The sequence below is a fragment of the Sebastes fasciatus genome, chromosome 4, assembly GCF_043250625.1.
Source record: "Sebastes fasciatus isolate fSebFas1 chromosome 4, fSebFas1.pri, whole genome shotgun sequence".
Taxonomy (NCBI): Eukaryota; Metazoa; Chordata; class Actinopteri; order Perciformes; family Sebastidae; genus Sebastes; species Sebastes fasciatus.
In genome coordinates, this window is record NC_133798.1 from 29,266,618 (window position 1) to 29,285,455 (window position 18,838).

General features: G+C 41.1%; 1 protein-coding gene across 3 annotated transcripts in view; it reads left to right on the forward strand.

The window, feature by feature from the left end:
- The window catches only part of lsp1a (lymphocyte specific protein 1 a), a 38,268-nt gene that overhangs the window by 314 nt on the left and 19,116 nt on the right, over positions 1 to 18,838 (forward strand). The window contains exons 2-3 of one of the 3 annotated variants that reach the window (XM_074633463.1): positions 5,918 to 6,027; positions 14,931 to 15,077. In XM_074633463.1, coding sequence (XP_074489564.1) covers positions 5,969 to 6,027; positions 14,931 to 15,077 — 206 coding nt within the window. In that variant the 5' untranslated portion in view covers positions 5,918 to 5,968. Of the gene's footprint in view, positions 1 to 5,650; positions 6,028 to 14,930; positions 15,078 to 18,838 lie in introns of those variants that run through there. The other 2 variants (XM_074633464.1, XM_074633465.1) reach the window with 2 other exon arrangements.

The window sequence follows — 18,838 nt, forward strand, 5'->3', positions numbered from 1 at the left end:
ATTTGTACTTAGTATTTCCATTTTTTCCATTTCCACTTTTAGTCCACTACATTTATCTGAAAGCTTTAGTTACTTTACAGGTTCAGATTATTAATGCCAAATAAAATAAACTAATAAATTATGTTTTATTATAGATTAAAGTACCCAGAAATGAGCTCCACCTTTACCAACTTTAACATTAAAGTGATGAACATCAATGCATCAATAATTATAATACTATATATATTTATTTAATTCTAAAAGTAAAAGTACTCATTATGCAGAATTATTTACTTTATATATATATATATATATATATATATATATATATATATATGAGAGAGAGAGAGATTATAATTAATTAATAATTCTAAAAGTAAAAGTACTCATTATGCAGAATTATTTACTTATATATATATATATGATACTTTTGTACTTTTACTTGAGTAAGATTGTGAATGCATGACTCAGCAGTACTTATATTCAAGTAAAAGATGTGAGTTCTTCTTCCACCACTGATTTTTGCCAATATTTAAGGATTTATGACTTTCAGGGTATTTATAAACTGCACATACAGATGAGAAAGGATTAACACTGAGTCTGGTGTCAGCAGATGTGTGTTGTCATGGAAACCGTCTTTATTTACAACCACAGGCAGAAAACAACAAAGCGATCGTGTTCCTGAAGAAAAGCCTTCAGGAACATCAGCAGCGTAACACCGTGAGTTGATGTCGTTGTGTTTACAGTAAACAGCCGCGTTGGTCTTCATCACATCTCTCCCTTCAGATCATCTTTCCACTCGTCAGCTTCTTTTCCCACGTTTTATTCACCTGAAGGATCTGAAACTGAATCTCTCCTGATACTCGGCTGCACAATGAGACCGTGTGTGGTCCTCTGACAGGGTTGAGGGTTCAATTCCCATCATCACCTCAGTTTGGTGTTACAGTGAATCAGTGAGATGATCATTGTTACAGAATAATCAGCCTGTTCGCTCCAAAAGGCATATAAATACTATGATCATGTGCTAGGCGTTTAGAACGAACACCGAACTTTTAACCAGGATACTCGTGTTCAAGACCGTTGTTGACCGTTGTTTGGTTTTGTAAGTTACGTTAGTGACGATTATCACATGTTCTTGTGGTTGTTGAACCCTCCCGCCCGCCCTTAGTGTGTCTCTTTCGCTCTTTAAACTACGTCACCACACTCCCGACCACTTTCTCTGAGTGTTTATTGTTGCAGTGGATGGTTTATATTGTACTTATTTGAAAGCGGCATCACATGCAGCGGTGCGTGACAAAGCGTCGGTGTTCAACGCCATGGGAATGAGAACGGGCTGGCTCCACAATGACTAGCCTGGAAAACCTCTTGACCTCTGACCTCTACGGGCAGGTAGACACTTAACCCTCCTTCTGGGACAAACTAGTTTTGTCGTCATTTTATGTTTTTCCCTCCGATACAGAAAGGCAGCTCTCGTGAAATTCTAAAATATGAGATGAAATTTTCACTTGGATGTTGCTCCTTTTTCCCAGCTTTGAAGATACACCACTCTAACCTGACAGATGTGACATCTTTGTAATATCACTTCCAAAGCTGCTGCTGACGGCTTAATTCCTACTCTCGAATAACTTGTGACTGGATTCCAGCGTGTAAACTCATCCTCGTCGGGTGGGCGGGGGGGAGCTGGTGTTGTCGGGCTCTCGGTGTCAGGTGAGGAGATCTCAGAGCCCTGAGAGGAGCCTGTCTGAGTGGGAGGTGATGAGAGCAGCTCTGAGAGGCAGGAACACAGTCTGGTAGGAGGTCAACACTCCCTGAGCCCTCTGATGGATCAACAGAGCGAGGGAGGAGATCTGCAGCAATGAGCTTTTGTTCCAGAGGACCTGGAGCTTTAATCCTGCTGCAGACAAACAAGCAAAACAGACTCCACTTACCAAAAAGAAGTTCATTCAGGTGTGCTATTAGTAGACTTCTTTTAAACTTAAAATATCATACATTCAGATATACTTAACAAAAGTATACTTGGCTCATACTGACTGATTGCAATGTAAATGCATCCGTGTTTACGGTAAGAGTTAGTGACGTAGTATAAAAAGAGAGAAAAATCACTTATGGTGGGCTGGTCCAACAAATATCAGACTTTTAACCAGGAGACCCGTGTTTGAGACTGTTTGTTTTGTTTTGTCACGTGCCACTGACGTATTTTATGTCGTAGAAAAAAACATTAAAATCTCTTTAGCTTGTGTTAACCACACACCTTATTTCAGGAATCTAACTAAAAGTCCATTGACTTCCAGACGAGGGAACTGTAAGTGCTAAAATGCTAACTCATTTCTGGGTTTTAGGACGCATTCCTGTAACACTCTGTTTTAAGCCCAACCATGACATTTTCCCTTAACCTAACTAAGTGGTTTTCTTGCCTAAATCTAACTGCAGACATTTGCGTGGCGTACAAATGACACACAAAAAGCGGCGTACAATTGACACGTGAAATAGCTAAAATGCGTACTCATTACACGCGTAATGTCGTGGTATGTATAAACCTTCACGTGAGACCAGGTTGCAGCTACATAAGACATTATTAATACTGAAGTATCAATGCAAGAGCAGCATTTTACTGTTACTGTCATATCTTATAAGTGTATCATGTGTGTTTTATATTAATCTGGGACATAATTAGTAGCTACAGCTGTACGTTTCCTCAGAAATGTAGTAGATTAGAAGTATAAAGTAGCAGAAAATGTGAATATATAAGTACTTTATTAAATATACTTTCTACCAACAACACATCATCTAACTAGTTTGTTTGAAGCAGACTGAAACCTTTACGTTGTGATTTAAAGGACAAACTTCTCATGTCAAAATTACAAAACACCTCATGTGATCACAAGAATAAAAAAGCGTAGGACTGATTGTCTGTCGTTAAAATCTAAAAGGCTTCCTGTGAGTTTAACTCTGTAAATACAGCTGTGGAAAGAGCCTCTGATAGTGAAAGACATTAGAGAGAGACACTTCAACCTCTTAAATCTGAAACAGCAGTGGTCTGATGGAGGTGGGAGTGTTTTCCATCGATACCTGGCATCAGCAGATAACCAGGGAACCAAATGGGCTGTTTGCTTTGAGCTGAGAGTGAACCAACAGACGGAGAGAGTTGTTGTTTCTCTGCTGATGGATGGAAGTCTTTGTTCTCCAGCAGGGAAGCTGGACGAGATTAAAACAGGGATGTTGTGAACGTCTGTGATGCACGAAGGTTGTCGAATTCAGGGCAGCAACAAATCATTATTTTCATTATTAACAAATCAAATCTCAAATATCAAAATGATTGATTAGCTGATAGATAATTTAGTGTATAAAATGTTCATCTTTATGTACTTTTCCAATAGCACAGTAGGAAGACGTTACAATTTTATCTTCATAACGTTACGACTTTATTATCAAAACGTTACTATTTTATTCTTATAACAATAAGATTGTATTCTCATAACAAGAAGACTTTATTCTCAGAATATTACAACTTTATTCTGATAACATTCCGACTTTATTCGAATAATGTTACGACTTTATTCTCATAATGTAACGACTTAATTTTCTTAACATTACGATTATATTCCAAAAAATGTTACGACGTTATTCTGAAAACATTATGTCTTTATTCTAATAACATTAAAACTTTAATCTCATAACGTTATGACTTTATTCTCATAACGTTATGACTTTATTCTCATAACATTACGACTTTATTCTCATAATGTTACTACTTTATTCTCATAATGTTACGACTTTATTACCATAACAGTATGACTTTATTCTCATAACATTACGACTTTATTCTCATAATGTTACGACTTTATTCTCAAAACGTTACAACCTCATTCTCATAATGTTATGTCTTTATTCTCATAACATTTGTCATCAAAGTATCAAACTGTGACCTTTGTACTATTATATATTCTATCATTAGATTATTATTACTACCTTTAACGTTTCTGTTTGTTTTAGAGCGTCTGAGTGTCGAGGTTGTGTTCAGGTCAGCCAGTGTTTGTTGGAAACCACAGCTCTGTTTTATGAGCACGAGCATGACGGGGGGGGAGGGTCGCCCAAGCCATGAATTCCCAGAATGCCCTTTTGTCTGACGTGCCACCGAGCAAGACTTACCGACACTCCAGGGGTGAATGGTGATGAGTGGGTTACCGTAGCAACGGTGGTGTGTTTGATTATGTGAGTGTGAGCGTTTCGGGGGGGGTGAAGACAAAGACGCCGAGTTTGTTTGTGTGAAGAGGCGAGAGACGGTTTCATGACCTCAGCAAACAAATTCAGCCGAGCTGGATATCAACGTGGGTGTCGAGATTAAAGAAGATTTTTATTCCAGAATAAAAAATTGAAAATTGAAACACAAGTTTGTGCAGCAGAAAAAGAAAAGGACAGGAAACAACTCAAGACTCCATATTTTTATGGCTGCACAGTCCCATCAAACAGAAATATTCAAGAAGTTTTGTGCCTTATTTTATAAATCCAGCCTGACATATTTGATATTTTTGGAATTTAAAATAAAGTTCTGTGAGTTTGAGCAACATTTTGCTGCACAGTAAGACTTTGTAATGACCGGTGGGTTTAAGAGAATCCAAGTACTTCCTCCATCACTGCTCACCTGTAAAATAAACTCTTTGGTCCAGAAATCTGACTTAATAACAAACAGTGGAAGAGAGCTGTGTTGTTGTTGTTTTTTTCGGAGTTTGCATTGCAATCAGTGAAATTTGTGTCCGTGTCCTTCATGTTCACTGGAAGCATTTCAGAAGCCGTGTCTTCAAGACACATTTCCAATATTGTTGTGTTAGCGAGCTTTAGAGGTGTTGATGGATTTTTTACTTTTAGAGCCGGGCTAGCTGTTCCCCTCCGCTTCCAGTCTTTATGCTAAGCTAGGCTAACCACATCCGGAGTCTGAAGGAAATCGTATCAGTCCTAAAATGTTGAAATATTCACCTGTAAGCCAAACTCTTAATACTGATGTTTCTTTACTTTTACAAAAAGGTAAACTTTGAATGCAGGACTTCTACTTGTATCAGAGTATTTTACATTGTGTAGGGCTGTAACGGTTCGTGTATTCGTTCCAAACCGTCACGTACTGTACAGGGTCACGGTCCGGTGCATGTAGCCGCATGCAGACTACACAGTACGTAGATTGATGAATGGAATAAAATTCACAAGCGCAAGTTCCATCCGCAAACTTTTAGCATCACTGATGCTGCATCCCAGCGCATCCTAGAGATGTATTTTGCAACGAGGAAAACATTGACTTAGTTAGGCTTAGGCAAAACATAACATTTTGTAGCTATTTCACAAATTGCTGTGCGACTGGGCTGGATAATCTGCTGCTTTGGCAATCAGAGGGAGATTGAAATGTTGAGACGGGGACAGTTCAGTAGTGGATTTTTTTTTTTTTTTGAGGGGGGGTGAGTGAGTATCGTCTTTCATTCCCCCTCAGGGAAGAGACCACATGACCCGACATAACAGAGAAAGGCAGCACAGAAAGAAAAAGATGTTGGGCCCCGCCGCTCTGAGCTGTTCAATGAAAACCACATGTAGGACAGAGGGAGGGGGGGCGAGGTGTGTGTGTGTGTAGGGGGGGGGTTGGGGGTGTAGTGACTAAAAACCCAGCCTCCAAGAGAGGAGGGAGTCACACCGCTGACATTCCCAACAAGCATTGCAGGGGAGAAAACTGTGTGTGTGATATACAACTAGAAAGTGTGGGTGTGTGGGTGTGTGTGAAGCCACCAGAAGAGTCTTTAAAAGTGAAACACACACACACACATTCAAGTTTGAGGGCTTCGGTGCGGCTGCAGGACAGAACGACGCCGTCAGTGTCGAGGTGGAAACTAAACAGAAGAAGAAGAAGAAGAGAAAGTTGTTCTAAGTGGCCGGTGTGTGATCTGTTTGTTTCTACCAGACGGAGACAAGAAGAACAAGAAGAAGAACAAGAAGAAAAAAAGAGGCCAACATGTCCAACGCTCTGGTGAGGAGAAACTCCAGCAAACAGGGTTTACAAAACCTTTTGAGGTATGTGATCGATCTGCTTCTGGTTTCTGTTTGTTTCTGTTCCGGTTAATATTTAAACACAACACAAACACACATTTATTTTGTATTATTTTTATCTGACTCAGTGGAGGAATATTCTCCTGAGATGTGGAGAGAACAACGAAGCATTTCAGATGAGGATAAAGAGGAGTGTTTGTGTGGTAAACACGTCTGTCCTAATGGGAACAGTGGGATTACCGGGAGTGTTTTGGGTCACGCAGGGTTTTGGGGGGGATTTTTTAATCGACTTACCTCCGCTCACATGAGACAATCAAAACAAAAGGACAACATTAATAATCCATTTGCAGCCCAGTCATCGTGATTGTTTTTGTATTAAAATAAATGAAGGTAGCCAGAGACTGACTGGGAGGTTTGAGGCGCCCGAGGCTGTTTCACAGAGAGGGGAAGTGGTGTCGGTGACCTGTGTCAGAGGTTAAAGGTCACCTGAGACAGTCTTTTGTTTTTCGGGTGGCGACACGTCCTGTCTTTTTTGTTTTTGCAGTGGTTTCTAATGGAGGAGATAAGAGCTCATCCTGTAACGTTGGAGACGGTCATTGTGTCATATGTTATATCCGTTATATCAGTCCTCTCTTGCCTATCCATGTCTAGAGTTGAAGAGCTCTCTGTGCTCCTGTTGGTCACCCAACACGTCGTAGATGTAGTCAAATAATCCTCAACGTGTTCGTCTTTTTGTCTGGACTTTTGTCTTTTTGTGAGGTCACTTTGACCGCCCTAGTTTTTGTCTTATTAGGACTTCTGTGGTGGACGTCGTCCTCAGGTCTCTCTTATTTTACGGACGTCTGGTTTGGGTTTTTTCCTCTAGTCTAGATTTACTCATCAAAAACATATTTAGTTTGAAGACAAAGATTCTTTCATCAGATGTTTGACAAGTGTGTGAATCTTTGTGGGCGTAAATGTAGAAATCCTCCCTCTCAGTGTAACTAGTGACTTTCCATTTACTCCAGAGTTTCTCTAGAAAGCTGATTTGTAATAAAGTGACTGTAATACGTGATGGATCTGTGAGCCTCGTCCTCTGTGTTGAAATCAGTGAGACCTCTGAGTCACAGCTAGAACAGAGGTTCATAAAGCAGATAACAGCTGGAGGAGGCGGCGGCGTCTCGCTGTGATTCAGTCCACTCAGCAGATGGCATCAGTCTGGAGGAGTGCCGATGATATCACTCTAAAAACACTCGCAGGCCGTCGGACTCTTAGCTCAACTGTTTGACATCCATCATCCACATCCGACAGCGTGATTCATTCTGCAGGACGTTTAGTTTGATCCCGGCGGTGCTGCACGTGTTTCCTGTGATTTGATTTTATCATTTGATCCAATTTATTTAGTTTATCATCATATAAGTCACCTTTCAGAAATATTCATATGGTTCATAGGTTGAGACTAAAAGCTCTTGTTCTGTTGATCGTATCGTAGACGATGTTCTTCAGCAGCACTGTAACGACCTGAGATTGAGTCAGATATATTTATATATTAAATATATTTATAAGTTGTTCTGAACCTTTTACTTTACAGCTTGCTGGTTAATAATATGAAGTTAATCTGGAGAGATGATCCAGTGGAAACGTTGAATGTTTTATCTACTTTATCAGAGCTAATGCTGAAAATGAATCTGTGTTTTTAGGCCTGGCCCTCTTGTTTTTGTCAATAGTCTTCTTAGTCGCCGTTGTCGTCGTCATTGTCGTCGCCTTCTTCTTCGTTGCCGTTGTCTTCTTCTTCACCGTCTTTGTCATCGTCGTCTTCTTCTTCGTCGTCGTTGTCTTCTTCGTCATCATCTTCTTCTTCGTCTTCTTTGTTGTCGTCTTCTTCTTCTTCGTCGTCTTCTTCGTCATGTATTCATACACATTTATCTTTACCTCAAACAATGGCAGAAAGTAAGTACTTCAGTACAAGTTTTAAGGTATTTGTACTCGAGTATTTCCATTTTCTGTTACTTTATACCTTTACTCCACTGCATTTATTTCATAGCTGTAGTTCAGATTAAAACAGCATTCAAGCCCAACTGAGGTGATGAAAGAGGCGTTTGATTTTCTCGTCCTTGTAGTGTTTATTTTTTGTCCTGCTTCCTTTATTTGTGCTCATGTAGCACCAACCGTCTGTTGATTTATCTCTGTTGTCTCATTTACTGACGTTAAACGGCTGGTTAGATTTTTACTCGTGGCGCACCAGCTGCCTTTGTTTTGAACATATTTTTGGGGGTTGTGGCCCAGAAGTCACATGACCAGTTGTGTTGAATGTAACAAACTACCTCATTGTGACTGTATTTCACAGTGATACTGCTGTATTTTCTAAAACATGTTGTTATCAGATGGAGTGCAGCGGGTCAAGGCAGCACGGCTGTTTTCAATCAGCTCCCTCTGGCTGATGTCATTCAGGAGGCATACCTGCTTCAAAACAAACTGACTGCTGCGACCTCTGACCTCTGAATCCCCCACACATGGGTGGGGGGGTCCTCGGTGTTTATGATACGGGGAGATAAGAGGCTGAGGAATGTTATTCGGGGTGGAGTTAGCTGATGAGTGATGGCGGCGCTGAGCTCGCCCTCCGCAGGTTGTCTGCATTAAAAGGGCCGAGGGAAAGTAAACAGAGTGGGTTTCCTGTTTCCAGGAGTCCTATCTGTGAGAGCAGATCACCTCAGTATGATGACGTGATGTAAACACAGACGGCACAAACTCCTCTCTGGTAGATGATGGGTACATCTCTGATGAACTGATTACTTATTATAAAGGATTTAATACTGTCAGTTTAGGGATTTTCACCCTTAAGAGTCCTCAACTGATTTAGCATCACTCCTAGAGCCGGACTCACTGTGCTTAAAGCTGCTCTGGAGAAGAAAGATGTGTTTGCCGTAGCCTACTTCTGACAGGATTTGGCAACATTTTTTATGAACAAACTCATAAAATACCAGCTCATCTCTGCACGCTCAGCCCGTTCTCATTCCCCGGGTGTCTGACACCGACGCACAAGGCACCCTTTAGTGTCTGTATGAGATGCAGTGGGCTTTAAAGTAACTACAATGTAAGGTCAGAGGACATCCAGAGTCAGTTGGATTCTTTATCTGGGAAGCACGAATGTGTGTATAACATTTAATGGCAATCCATCAAATAGCCTAGTTGTTGATATTTCAGTGTGGACGGTGATGGTGAAGACACAGAAGCTGCGAGACGTATCAAAACACAGACAGGCCGTCTCTCAGCAGGTTGAAGCTCTTTCCCAACAACACATCCGGTGACTTCTTTTCTGGGAAGTGTCGTCTTTTTTGTCGTCGTTGCATGAGAGTGATTCAGTGCCCTCCACCGCCCCGACTTGTCTCAACACAACCATGACTTCATCTCACAAATGTGTTCCCACCATCCTCGTCTGTCCCCCCGGCTGAAAGCCAACCGTGTTATTATTGTGTCATTCAACCGAGTCATCCCTCCGCTGACAGCATGTGAGCTCACAAAGGAGCTGCTAATACTTTTAACCTTTCCTCCTCCCGGCAGTGAATCCGTCTTTCACTGTCGATCCGCTGAGACGTCGCAGGACTATAAAGACAGCAACCTGAACAAGTGCAGACAGGTGGAGAGCAACAATATGTGCTGGAGGTGGTGTGTTGGCAGGTGGTGGAGCTCTCTATCTGGTTTCTGAGTCGTGTTTCTGGTGGTTGCTTCTGATGTTGGTGATGAAAGAACTGAATTATTAAAGTCTTAAATATCTGCTGGCAACCAGCTGTGTCTCCAAAACTCTGGGAGACTGTTTTTTATTTGAAGAAACAGGACAACTGTTTGATACACAATTCATAATTTTGTCAGTCAGACGAGAAGAAGGATGTGATCTCGGTGAGGCCTGGAAAGAAAAGGCTGGAAACCGGGGAAACTGCTAAGCTAGCTTCGCACAAAGACTAGATACTTGGGGAAACTGCTAGCCTAACATCCATCAAAAGAGAAAAAAAGCACCTTTCAACCTTTATATGTTCTTATATATGTAGTGTAGTGTAGTGTATAAAAGGGTGTTTCTGCAACTACGGTCACTTTTGACTCCCAAAGAAATCAACCTCTATGAATTTTAATTTTAACCATCAGAGTATGTAATAAATATAAACAGGTACACAAAATTACATATAGCGGTTAAGATTTTAATCTGTAACATGTTGTTTTTTTATGGTTTTCATCACTAAATGTCCTTACCGCAATATTACACTAATGTGCATCATTGTAAATATTGATATAAAAACATTTTCTAAAAATATGGGAAAAATGTACCCTGAAAAAAACAGTAACCAAAGATGTCAGTCTTCATACACACAAAATATATAAAATATGTTAGGTGTAGGACAGGCGCATTTAGATGACAAAAATCATATAAATGATTTGTAACAAAAAATATTTTTTAATATGGTGTAAAGTAATATGTTCTGTATATGAAATAGTCATTATTGAATTAGCTCATTTTATGTATCTTTACATGAAGAAAAGTGGTCTCTCTCTAGTGTTGACTCCTCGGCTCAGGTGACGGTTTGAACCTTGTTGCCAATCACACTGACGTCCGGGGCTCAAGGGCACTATGTCAGCCTTTAATCTGAGGAAACGTTGATGAAGGCAGCGTGCTCAGTCTTGCCTCTGGTGTCAGTTTACATAAAACCTGCTCGACTCCCGCTGAGGAAGTGAAAGCGTTCTGTACATGTAACTGCCTGGAGAGGTAACGTCTAGCCCGACACAGTCCAGACCGGCTCTCAGGGTTTCTGATGATTAGACGACGGGAGAGAGAGAGAGATTTAGTTTTGATAAAACACAGGACGAGAAGAAGGAAGTAAAGCTGCCGGTAATCCTGGTACTTCAAAATCACCTAATTATTTAGTCCAAATCAGATGTTTGAGTCAGCAGAGCAGATGATTACAGAAAGGAGACGTAACAGAGTTTAGCTCAAACAGTCTGCTGGCTCAAAGCCCGGCAGCTTTCAACACCAAAACTGTCAACAAACCAGCAACCAGAGACAGATTTTATACACCACAGATGTTCCAGTGTCTCACTCAGGATCACTAAATAATGTATAATACTATATAAATCACCTACAAAGCCTCCTCCTACCTCACTGACCTCCTGTACCGGCATACTCCCACCTGCACAACTTGTTCTCACTCCCAACTCGTCAAATACCGACGATCGGTAAGCGCCCCTCAGCATCGGGAGACCAACGCATGGAAGCGCCCTTTAGCAACAGTATGTGACGAACCGGGCTTTCAACTAACTCCAATGTAAACCCACCCGCAGAGATTCGACAGTTGGAGCAACTGACGTAGTATTAATAGCGTGAGAGTCCCTAAAAGTAATGTTGACTTATTTTGTCACAGGAGTTCCTAGTCACTTGAATCGTTAGTATTGTCAGCCCTGTGAGTCACGTGAGTCCTTAGTCACATGAGTCCTTAGTCACGTGAGTCCTTAGTCACGTCCTTAGTATCGTCAGTCCCGTGAGTCGTTAGTCCCGTGAGTCGTTAGTGCCATGAGCTGTTGGTGACATGAGTCGTCGTCAGCCCCGTTAGTCACATGAGTCGTTAGTATCTTGAGTCCAGTGAGACCCGTGACTCGCTAGTCAGTGAAGTTAACGTCAACCAAGACCAAACTAAGCCTAGCTGTACGGTTGTGTTGCCTAAACTTCCTGTGAAAATGGAAGTTTATTTTGAAAGGACACTATGCATGTAAAGAGCGTATATTGACAGGCCGTCCCCGGTCCGTCCAAAAGTAACGCTAAAAAAGTGTGTCGGCCTCCGATGACGAGGGGCACTGACCAAGCGGTGGTATTTGACGAGGTGAGAGTGAGAAAGTGTTGTCCTGCAACCTCAGATCCACCGACACCAACCTCCTCACCCCTCTCACCCGGTCCAGGCACAGCCTCCATCAGAGAGTTTCTGACCCACATCCAGCTGTTCACCGGCCTCTCCACCTCCGTCAGTCCATTCACTTCCTGTCTGCTCGTCCCTCCGTCTGCCAACAGGAAGGACGGGCGGACACATGGAGGAGGAAGTGATGCTGATGCTGACGAGTGTTAAAGCTTATCAGTAACTGACCTCTGGTTGAAGGTTGAATCTTGATCCGGCACTGTGCCGGTCTGGTTTTGGCGCATACCCAAGGATCATATCTTTAACTCTAAGAGACGTTTACAGTGATTACTTTTGGATTAGTCTCTTGTCAGTCAGCTGCAGAAACTAAACCTGGATTTGTTGTCACACTTAGTTGTCTTATTCAGACTTATTTCAGAATATTTACTTAGAACAATAGAGATCAAGTAGCAAAAATAGCAGAAATCTGATGTGATAAAAGCTATAAACAGTGATGGAGAACAGTGTGGAGGTGCAGGAGATGATGAGTTTTTGTAATTTATTGATCAGTTTTTATCCCTGAATCTGGTTAATGTAAATCTCTGAGAACACAGGAAGGTGCAAACAGGGTCAGAGGTCACAGCGTGTCTGACCTTCATCGACCCCTCTGTTAAAGAGGAGGAACAGATGGAGCCATTAGGGATCCGTTAGTGACCCAGAACCCAAATGTGAGTTCAGTAACTGGACACCTGAGCAGCCACATGGAGCTTATCGAGCTGTTAGTCCTGAAACAAGATCAACATCAACACAAGCCAGAGACCAGCTTACAGGTTTCGGATTTACTCAGTAAAAGCGTTCCTTATGTATTCAAGTCTGAACATTCACATTTTTGTCAAAGTATGTTTTAGCGTCGAAATGCTATTTTCCCTTCAAGCACTTCTTAAACTTTATCCCATGTGACCTGAAGTATAGTCAGTGTATTAACGTCACATACAGTAACGTTGATGGCGGTCGGCGTCGACAGCCGCTTCACCTCGCCGTCACACAGCCCTTTCTGACGGGGAACTGAAGATGTTATATCGCTCTCTTCAAGGCCACCAGACTCCATTCACAAAAGCAGTAATTTGACCTCCTAGAACACCGAAGTATACATACAACCCCACTTCAAGAAATCCGAATTAACCCTTTCAGTTATTTCCAAACTTAGCACAGCTAACGTTGACTCTATTTCCAAGATCCAAAAATCCTCTTTCAAAATCTCCTAATGCAGATTGCAATGATCAAACAAACAACAAACTGTTTTAAAGTGAAGAAGAAACACTCTGTTTCACGTCACCATGTTGTCTCCAGCTGAGGGGAAGTTCTTGGATTAAAGCTGTCGTTGTTGAAAGAATCATTCATTCATGTGTGAGTCTTCATGTTTGGCACCTCGTCTCTGGATAAATAAAGATTAACAGTGTTTGTAATAAATGCTGTGATGTCACGCTGGACACGAGGTGAAGAGCACATGTGTTTATCCTGCAGATAAACATTTCTGGTCCAAAGCTCTGCAGATGTTGTTCCGGTCGGATCTCATCCTCCTCACGATTTCACTGACTCCTTGTTGAGAAAGCGACCATGAGTCAGTCAGTCAGCGTGTCGCGTGTGATACGTAACAAATGTTTCTCATTTATTGTTTCCCAACCACCAGTGATTAAAGACGTCATCTGTGAGGAGCAGTACCGCAATGGAAAAGTACTCATTACGTGTTAAAATCAGCATTTAAGTGATTTGGTAATTTGGGGGATTTTGTGTCATTGAGCTGAGAAACTTTTCAAAGTTTCTGACAACTTAATCTTTTATGTGGAATTATATTTGTCTCATTTCTGAGCGTACATTTTACAGTATAAAGATTTTTTTTTTTTTTACAATGAATAACATTTTGTGGAGAAATTATTGTAAATATTATGATATATATTTTGATAATTGATGAATCCTTTCAGTCACTTTACAAACATCCTTTATTTCCAGCTTCTTAAATGTGAGCAGTTCATGAAATAGTCACAAAGTTAAATGTATTGATTCGTTTACATGGACACGAATTTCACATTTTTTTCGTGATGGTCAGCACAAAACCTAGTCATATGTAATCCACGTAATTGTGAACCGGGAAGTATAAAGAGCGGTGAACGCCGTGTAGGGAGGAGGTCGGGGTGGATGGATGGATCAATAAAAACTGACATTCTCCCAGGAGACCGCTGTTCATGTCCCATGTGAAGTCAACGTTGATTTATTTGTAACGTAACTTCAGAACTTAAGTTACGCCACTTCCAGTGTTGTTTTAACCCAAACCGCGATCTTTTCCTAAACCTAAGTTTTTTTTGTTTTTGTTTAAAGACTGAAGCGGAAATTGACACTTACGTCACATGTTGCTGGACATTCGTAGGAAAACGCACAAAAAAGACATTGTTGAAAGTCGTGCTAAGTTTCACACGAAAAAAGAGAAATTCGTGTCTATGTACACAAATCAGATAGATTAAATTTCGTGACTATTTCATGAACTGCCGTGAGACTGTGTTGGATTATTGCTGCTTTTCTCTGTTTTATGGTATATCCCTGTAGACTGAATATTTTAGAGTTTTGAAATGTTGACAAAACCAGCAATTTGTCACCGTACAGTAAATCAATTAATGGAGAAAATGTGTCCGGTTGATCAATCATCAAGTCATCAAGTCATTTCCTGTGCTATCACAACACTGTTGTTGCTTTTGGCGTGTCATTTCACACCATGTAAGCTGTACTGACTGCAATGTAAACGCATCCACATGAATATGCTACGCTCAGAGCTAGTGACGTAGAATAATGAACGATGCTGAGAGGACGTGACGTAGTATAAAAAGCAAAAAATTATATATGATGGGTCCAACAATCTTGGAGCATAAATTGTCTACTGTATGTACGATAGAATAAAATGTAAAACATCCAATATTCTGCTTGGAAAATAAAAGTGCTCAACTACAGATACATTTGAGATTTACTTCACCTGGAGTAGCTTACTGGTATTCTGTCGCTAACTGTGTCCTCCTCCGTCTGCAGGCTGACAGCTCAGAGGAGCGTGGAGGATGCTGAGGAGGTGGAGAGGGAGCGCCGTCGACGAGCCCGGGAGTCTACCAGCTGGACCAGCGGCGGCTCGCTACCCGGAGAGTCCTCACCGGAGGACGGGACACCGGCGGAGGAGAGCAAGTACGTACAGACAAACAGTTTGATAGACTACATAATCAGAAATAATACAGCTCAGTCTCACAGCAGTTTGTGAAATAGCCAAGAAATGTAATCTATTTGAATCGTGTTCATAGACACGAATTTCCCTTTTTTTTCGTGACCCTCAGCACGACTTTCAACGACATATTTTTCGTGCTTTTTCCTACGAATGTCCGGCAACACGAGACGCACGTGTTAATTTATGCTCCAGTAAGAGCTAAAACTACTTCGTTAGGTTTGGGAAAAAATCGAATTGGTTAGACTTAGGCAACAAACTACTTAGTTAGCTTTAAGAAAAGATCACAGTTTGGGTTAAAATAACTCCACCGTAACTTAAGTACTGAGGCTACCTCACGAAAACGACTCAGTTAGCATCAGGAAAAGATCGCTGTTTGGGTTAAAAAAAAAAACACCGGAAGTGCTGTCACTTAAGTACGGAAGTTACGTGACAAAAACTACTTAGTTAGCTTTAGGAAAAGATCACGGTTTGGGTTGAAATAACACTGGAAGTGTCGTAACTTAAGTACGGAAGTTACTTGAAAAATAAATCAACTTTGACTTCTAGTTTTACACGGGACACAAACGCCGGTCTCTTGGGCAAAAGTCGGGTGTTTTTTGACTCATCCATTCACCCTGATCTCCTCCCTGCGCGGCGTTCGTCACTCTTTATACTTCCTTGTTCACAAGTACGTGGATTAAATACAAATTGATTTTGTGCTGACCATCACAAAGACAACGTTAAATTTGTGTCTATGTACACAAATGTGAAAACGTATTTTTGTACATTCAATTTCGTGACTATTTCACGTGCTGCTTTGCGACTGGGCTGAATAATAATAAACTTTATTTATACAGCACAAAACAAAGTTACAAAATGCTTTAAGAGGGTTGAACCAAAACATTTCAGAGGTTAATTATTTCTCCGTCTAGCCGCAAACATTAAAGAAGTCCTTGAATTCCTTGTTCATGTCATCATGGGAACAGGAAGTTATTAAGTGCAGAACATTATTCACTCATTCGTCTCGTGACCAGTGACTTCCTGCACAAGCTGCTAACTGTGTGACTGCGTTGAGTTTAAAGAGTTCGTCCTCATGTTTCCCCAGCTGTGAAACTTAAAGCTCCTCGCCATTACGCCTGCTCGGTTTACGGAGTTTTCAACGCATGTCTGCTTACATAAAACAAATGTTTCCATTGGGAGAAGCTGCCTCTTCCCTCCTGATGTGAAGACAAACACACAGCTGCTCTCTCATTACACAACCTCTGAAGAATGTTTACTACCACCACGTCAAAGCTTGTGGCGTTTCAGACGACTTTTAATCACAGCCTACGACACCTTCTCCTCCGTCACATCACGGGCTCGGCTGCTTTCAGGCTGCGGTGACTCGCTGTGAGGTCGCAGCCTGTAATTGAAAGGTTTTCTGTACAAGACTCAGCGGTGATGTAATGCTGTGTTGAAATCCCCTTTCTGCAAAGTTTGCTGCAGGATTTCCTGGATACAAGGAGGTCAGAGGTCAAGTGCTGGCAGAGTTAGAACCAACAGATGTTGGTTGAAGTAACCATCAATCTTCTGCTCAAATTAAACTGTCCAGTTACCTGGATGACTCTACATCCGGTTATCTAATCAGCCATCAACCCACAATGTGTCCGACTGTGTCTCTCAGCTCCAAACCCATACTGAAGACGTAAATCTTTAAAAACACAAATATATAGTTTCATCAGTAATTCCCTAAAACAGCTGCTCATTGTAGTTTTTATCAAACAAACAGGAAGAAATAGTGCATTTGTTGGGGACTATTTCTAGCGGTGGATTAATCCACATTTGGTCCACCTTTTCCCGTGTTTATTTAATTTGTACACAAACAGAAACGTAGAAATCCCAGTTTGCGGTTGAGTTGCGACTATTGAGAATGCTGAAGTAGAAGACAAACGTAAATATCAAATAAAATAATCTATACTACATGTAAGGGATAATGTACTGTGAGCCTGTCGTTATTGCGAGATGAACCCCGACAGGGTGAACAGGTCTTGAATCACCCTGTCGGGGTTCTTTTTGCAATAACAATCAGCTCACTGTACATTATCCAGCTTATTACACGGATACGTACTAAAGAAGTCAATAATTTGACACAAAATATTGATTTAAGAAATGATTTTATTGATATAGAAATGATTTGATCGCTTTCAGTTTGAAAAAATCCTCAAGTTTTCAGAGTAATTCTGAGGTCAAAACCGACCCGTAGTGTTCTTCACTTTCATGCCAGCAGTAACAGTATTTATTAAAATACTCGATTCTGATTGGTCAATCACGTCGTTCTATGATCTGTTATTTCTGGAGGACCACATCCAATCATATCAATGCGCAGAAAGAAGTCCGGTAAATTTATCAGCTGTGGCAAAAAATAGACGTTAGGTTTCCAACATTTAACATTTCCATTGATGGTGAAGTGAGACGAGGTGAATGGGAATTCTCTGGGATTATTAATGTTGACATTTCTGTCCTCATTCGTCTGTACACGTCCTTCTTGTCGAACAAGATGCATAAAATGATCGCAGCATCTGACAGAAAACATGACCGTGAGAGGTGGTGGAGGTGTTTCCTGACGGATGTATCTCCACCTCGACTCACTCTGAATCTGTCCAGGTGTCGGCACACACAACAGGAACAGAAACGTCGGCGCTCGTTAAGGCTGATTAGCTGCTGAGAGACTCCCATAATGCAGCGGGGGCTCCGCCGGCCGGCCAGGCGTCTTAATCATCTTGGGAATGCTGAGTGAATTCCTTTCTGCCAGCTCCCGGGAACACAAAACACACTTTCATTACTTTTACTCAGCGGGGAGAGAATGTGTTCAACCATAAGTTCTCTGAATCAAAACTTAATTCATATTTAACACTTGAATAAAACATGAAATAACTGGGATTTTACATTATACTGCAGTGATTTCCCTGCAGAGCTGCAGTGTTGATGGATGATTTCTCCAAACATCCTGAGTTCAGTACTGAGCCGTCACAGAGGAGCTGCAGGTTGCAGTTTGTAGGATTTGTTTCTTGTTTCCTACCGACAGTAAACCACTATATGCTATTTTAGCATATAATGTTTAAATCATATTTAGAATAAAGTAATTTTCGATAAATTGAGGTAAATATTGGGTTAATTGGGCAGTCAGTCCAAAGAAATTTAAAATATGTTACTTGCTAATTATCACCTAATTACCATGAAATTTGCAGACCTGTAAAACAAAGTGTTACCATAAACTGCAGTTATGACAAACAAACGTCAGAGAGAATCCCACACAAATATTACTTTAATGCTCTTCTGACCAGAAGTCCATTTCCTGTTTTTACTGGTTGTTGTTTCAGCTGCGTTGGAGGTTCACCGGTCAGCTGCTCTCTGCTGCTAATGGCTCTGTGATTACAGGAGCTAATCAGTGGAGAAATGTTTTACTCAGTTTAATCTGCTCCTCTTAACACTGGGAGAACATACAGGTGGGAATGGTGATGTGATGGAGCAAGAGATGGTTTCTTGATGGTGGTGCTGGAGGAGCTGTTTATCCTCTGGAGACTAAGAATATTCACATCAAATGTCGTAGTAATCTGGCAGGTAGTTGTGAAAATATTTTATTGTAGACCAAAGTGTTGTACTGAATGTACTCAAGATGACACCAGACAGGAGTACACAGATATATAGTAAAAGTCCTGCATTCAAAACTTTACTTCAAAATATACTTAAGTAACAAAAGTACTCA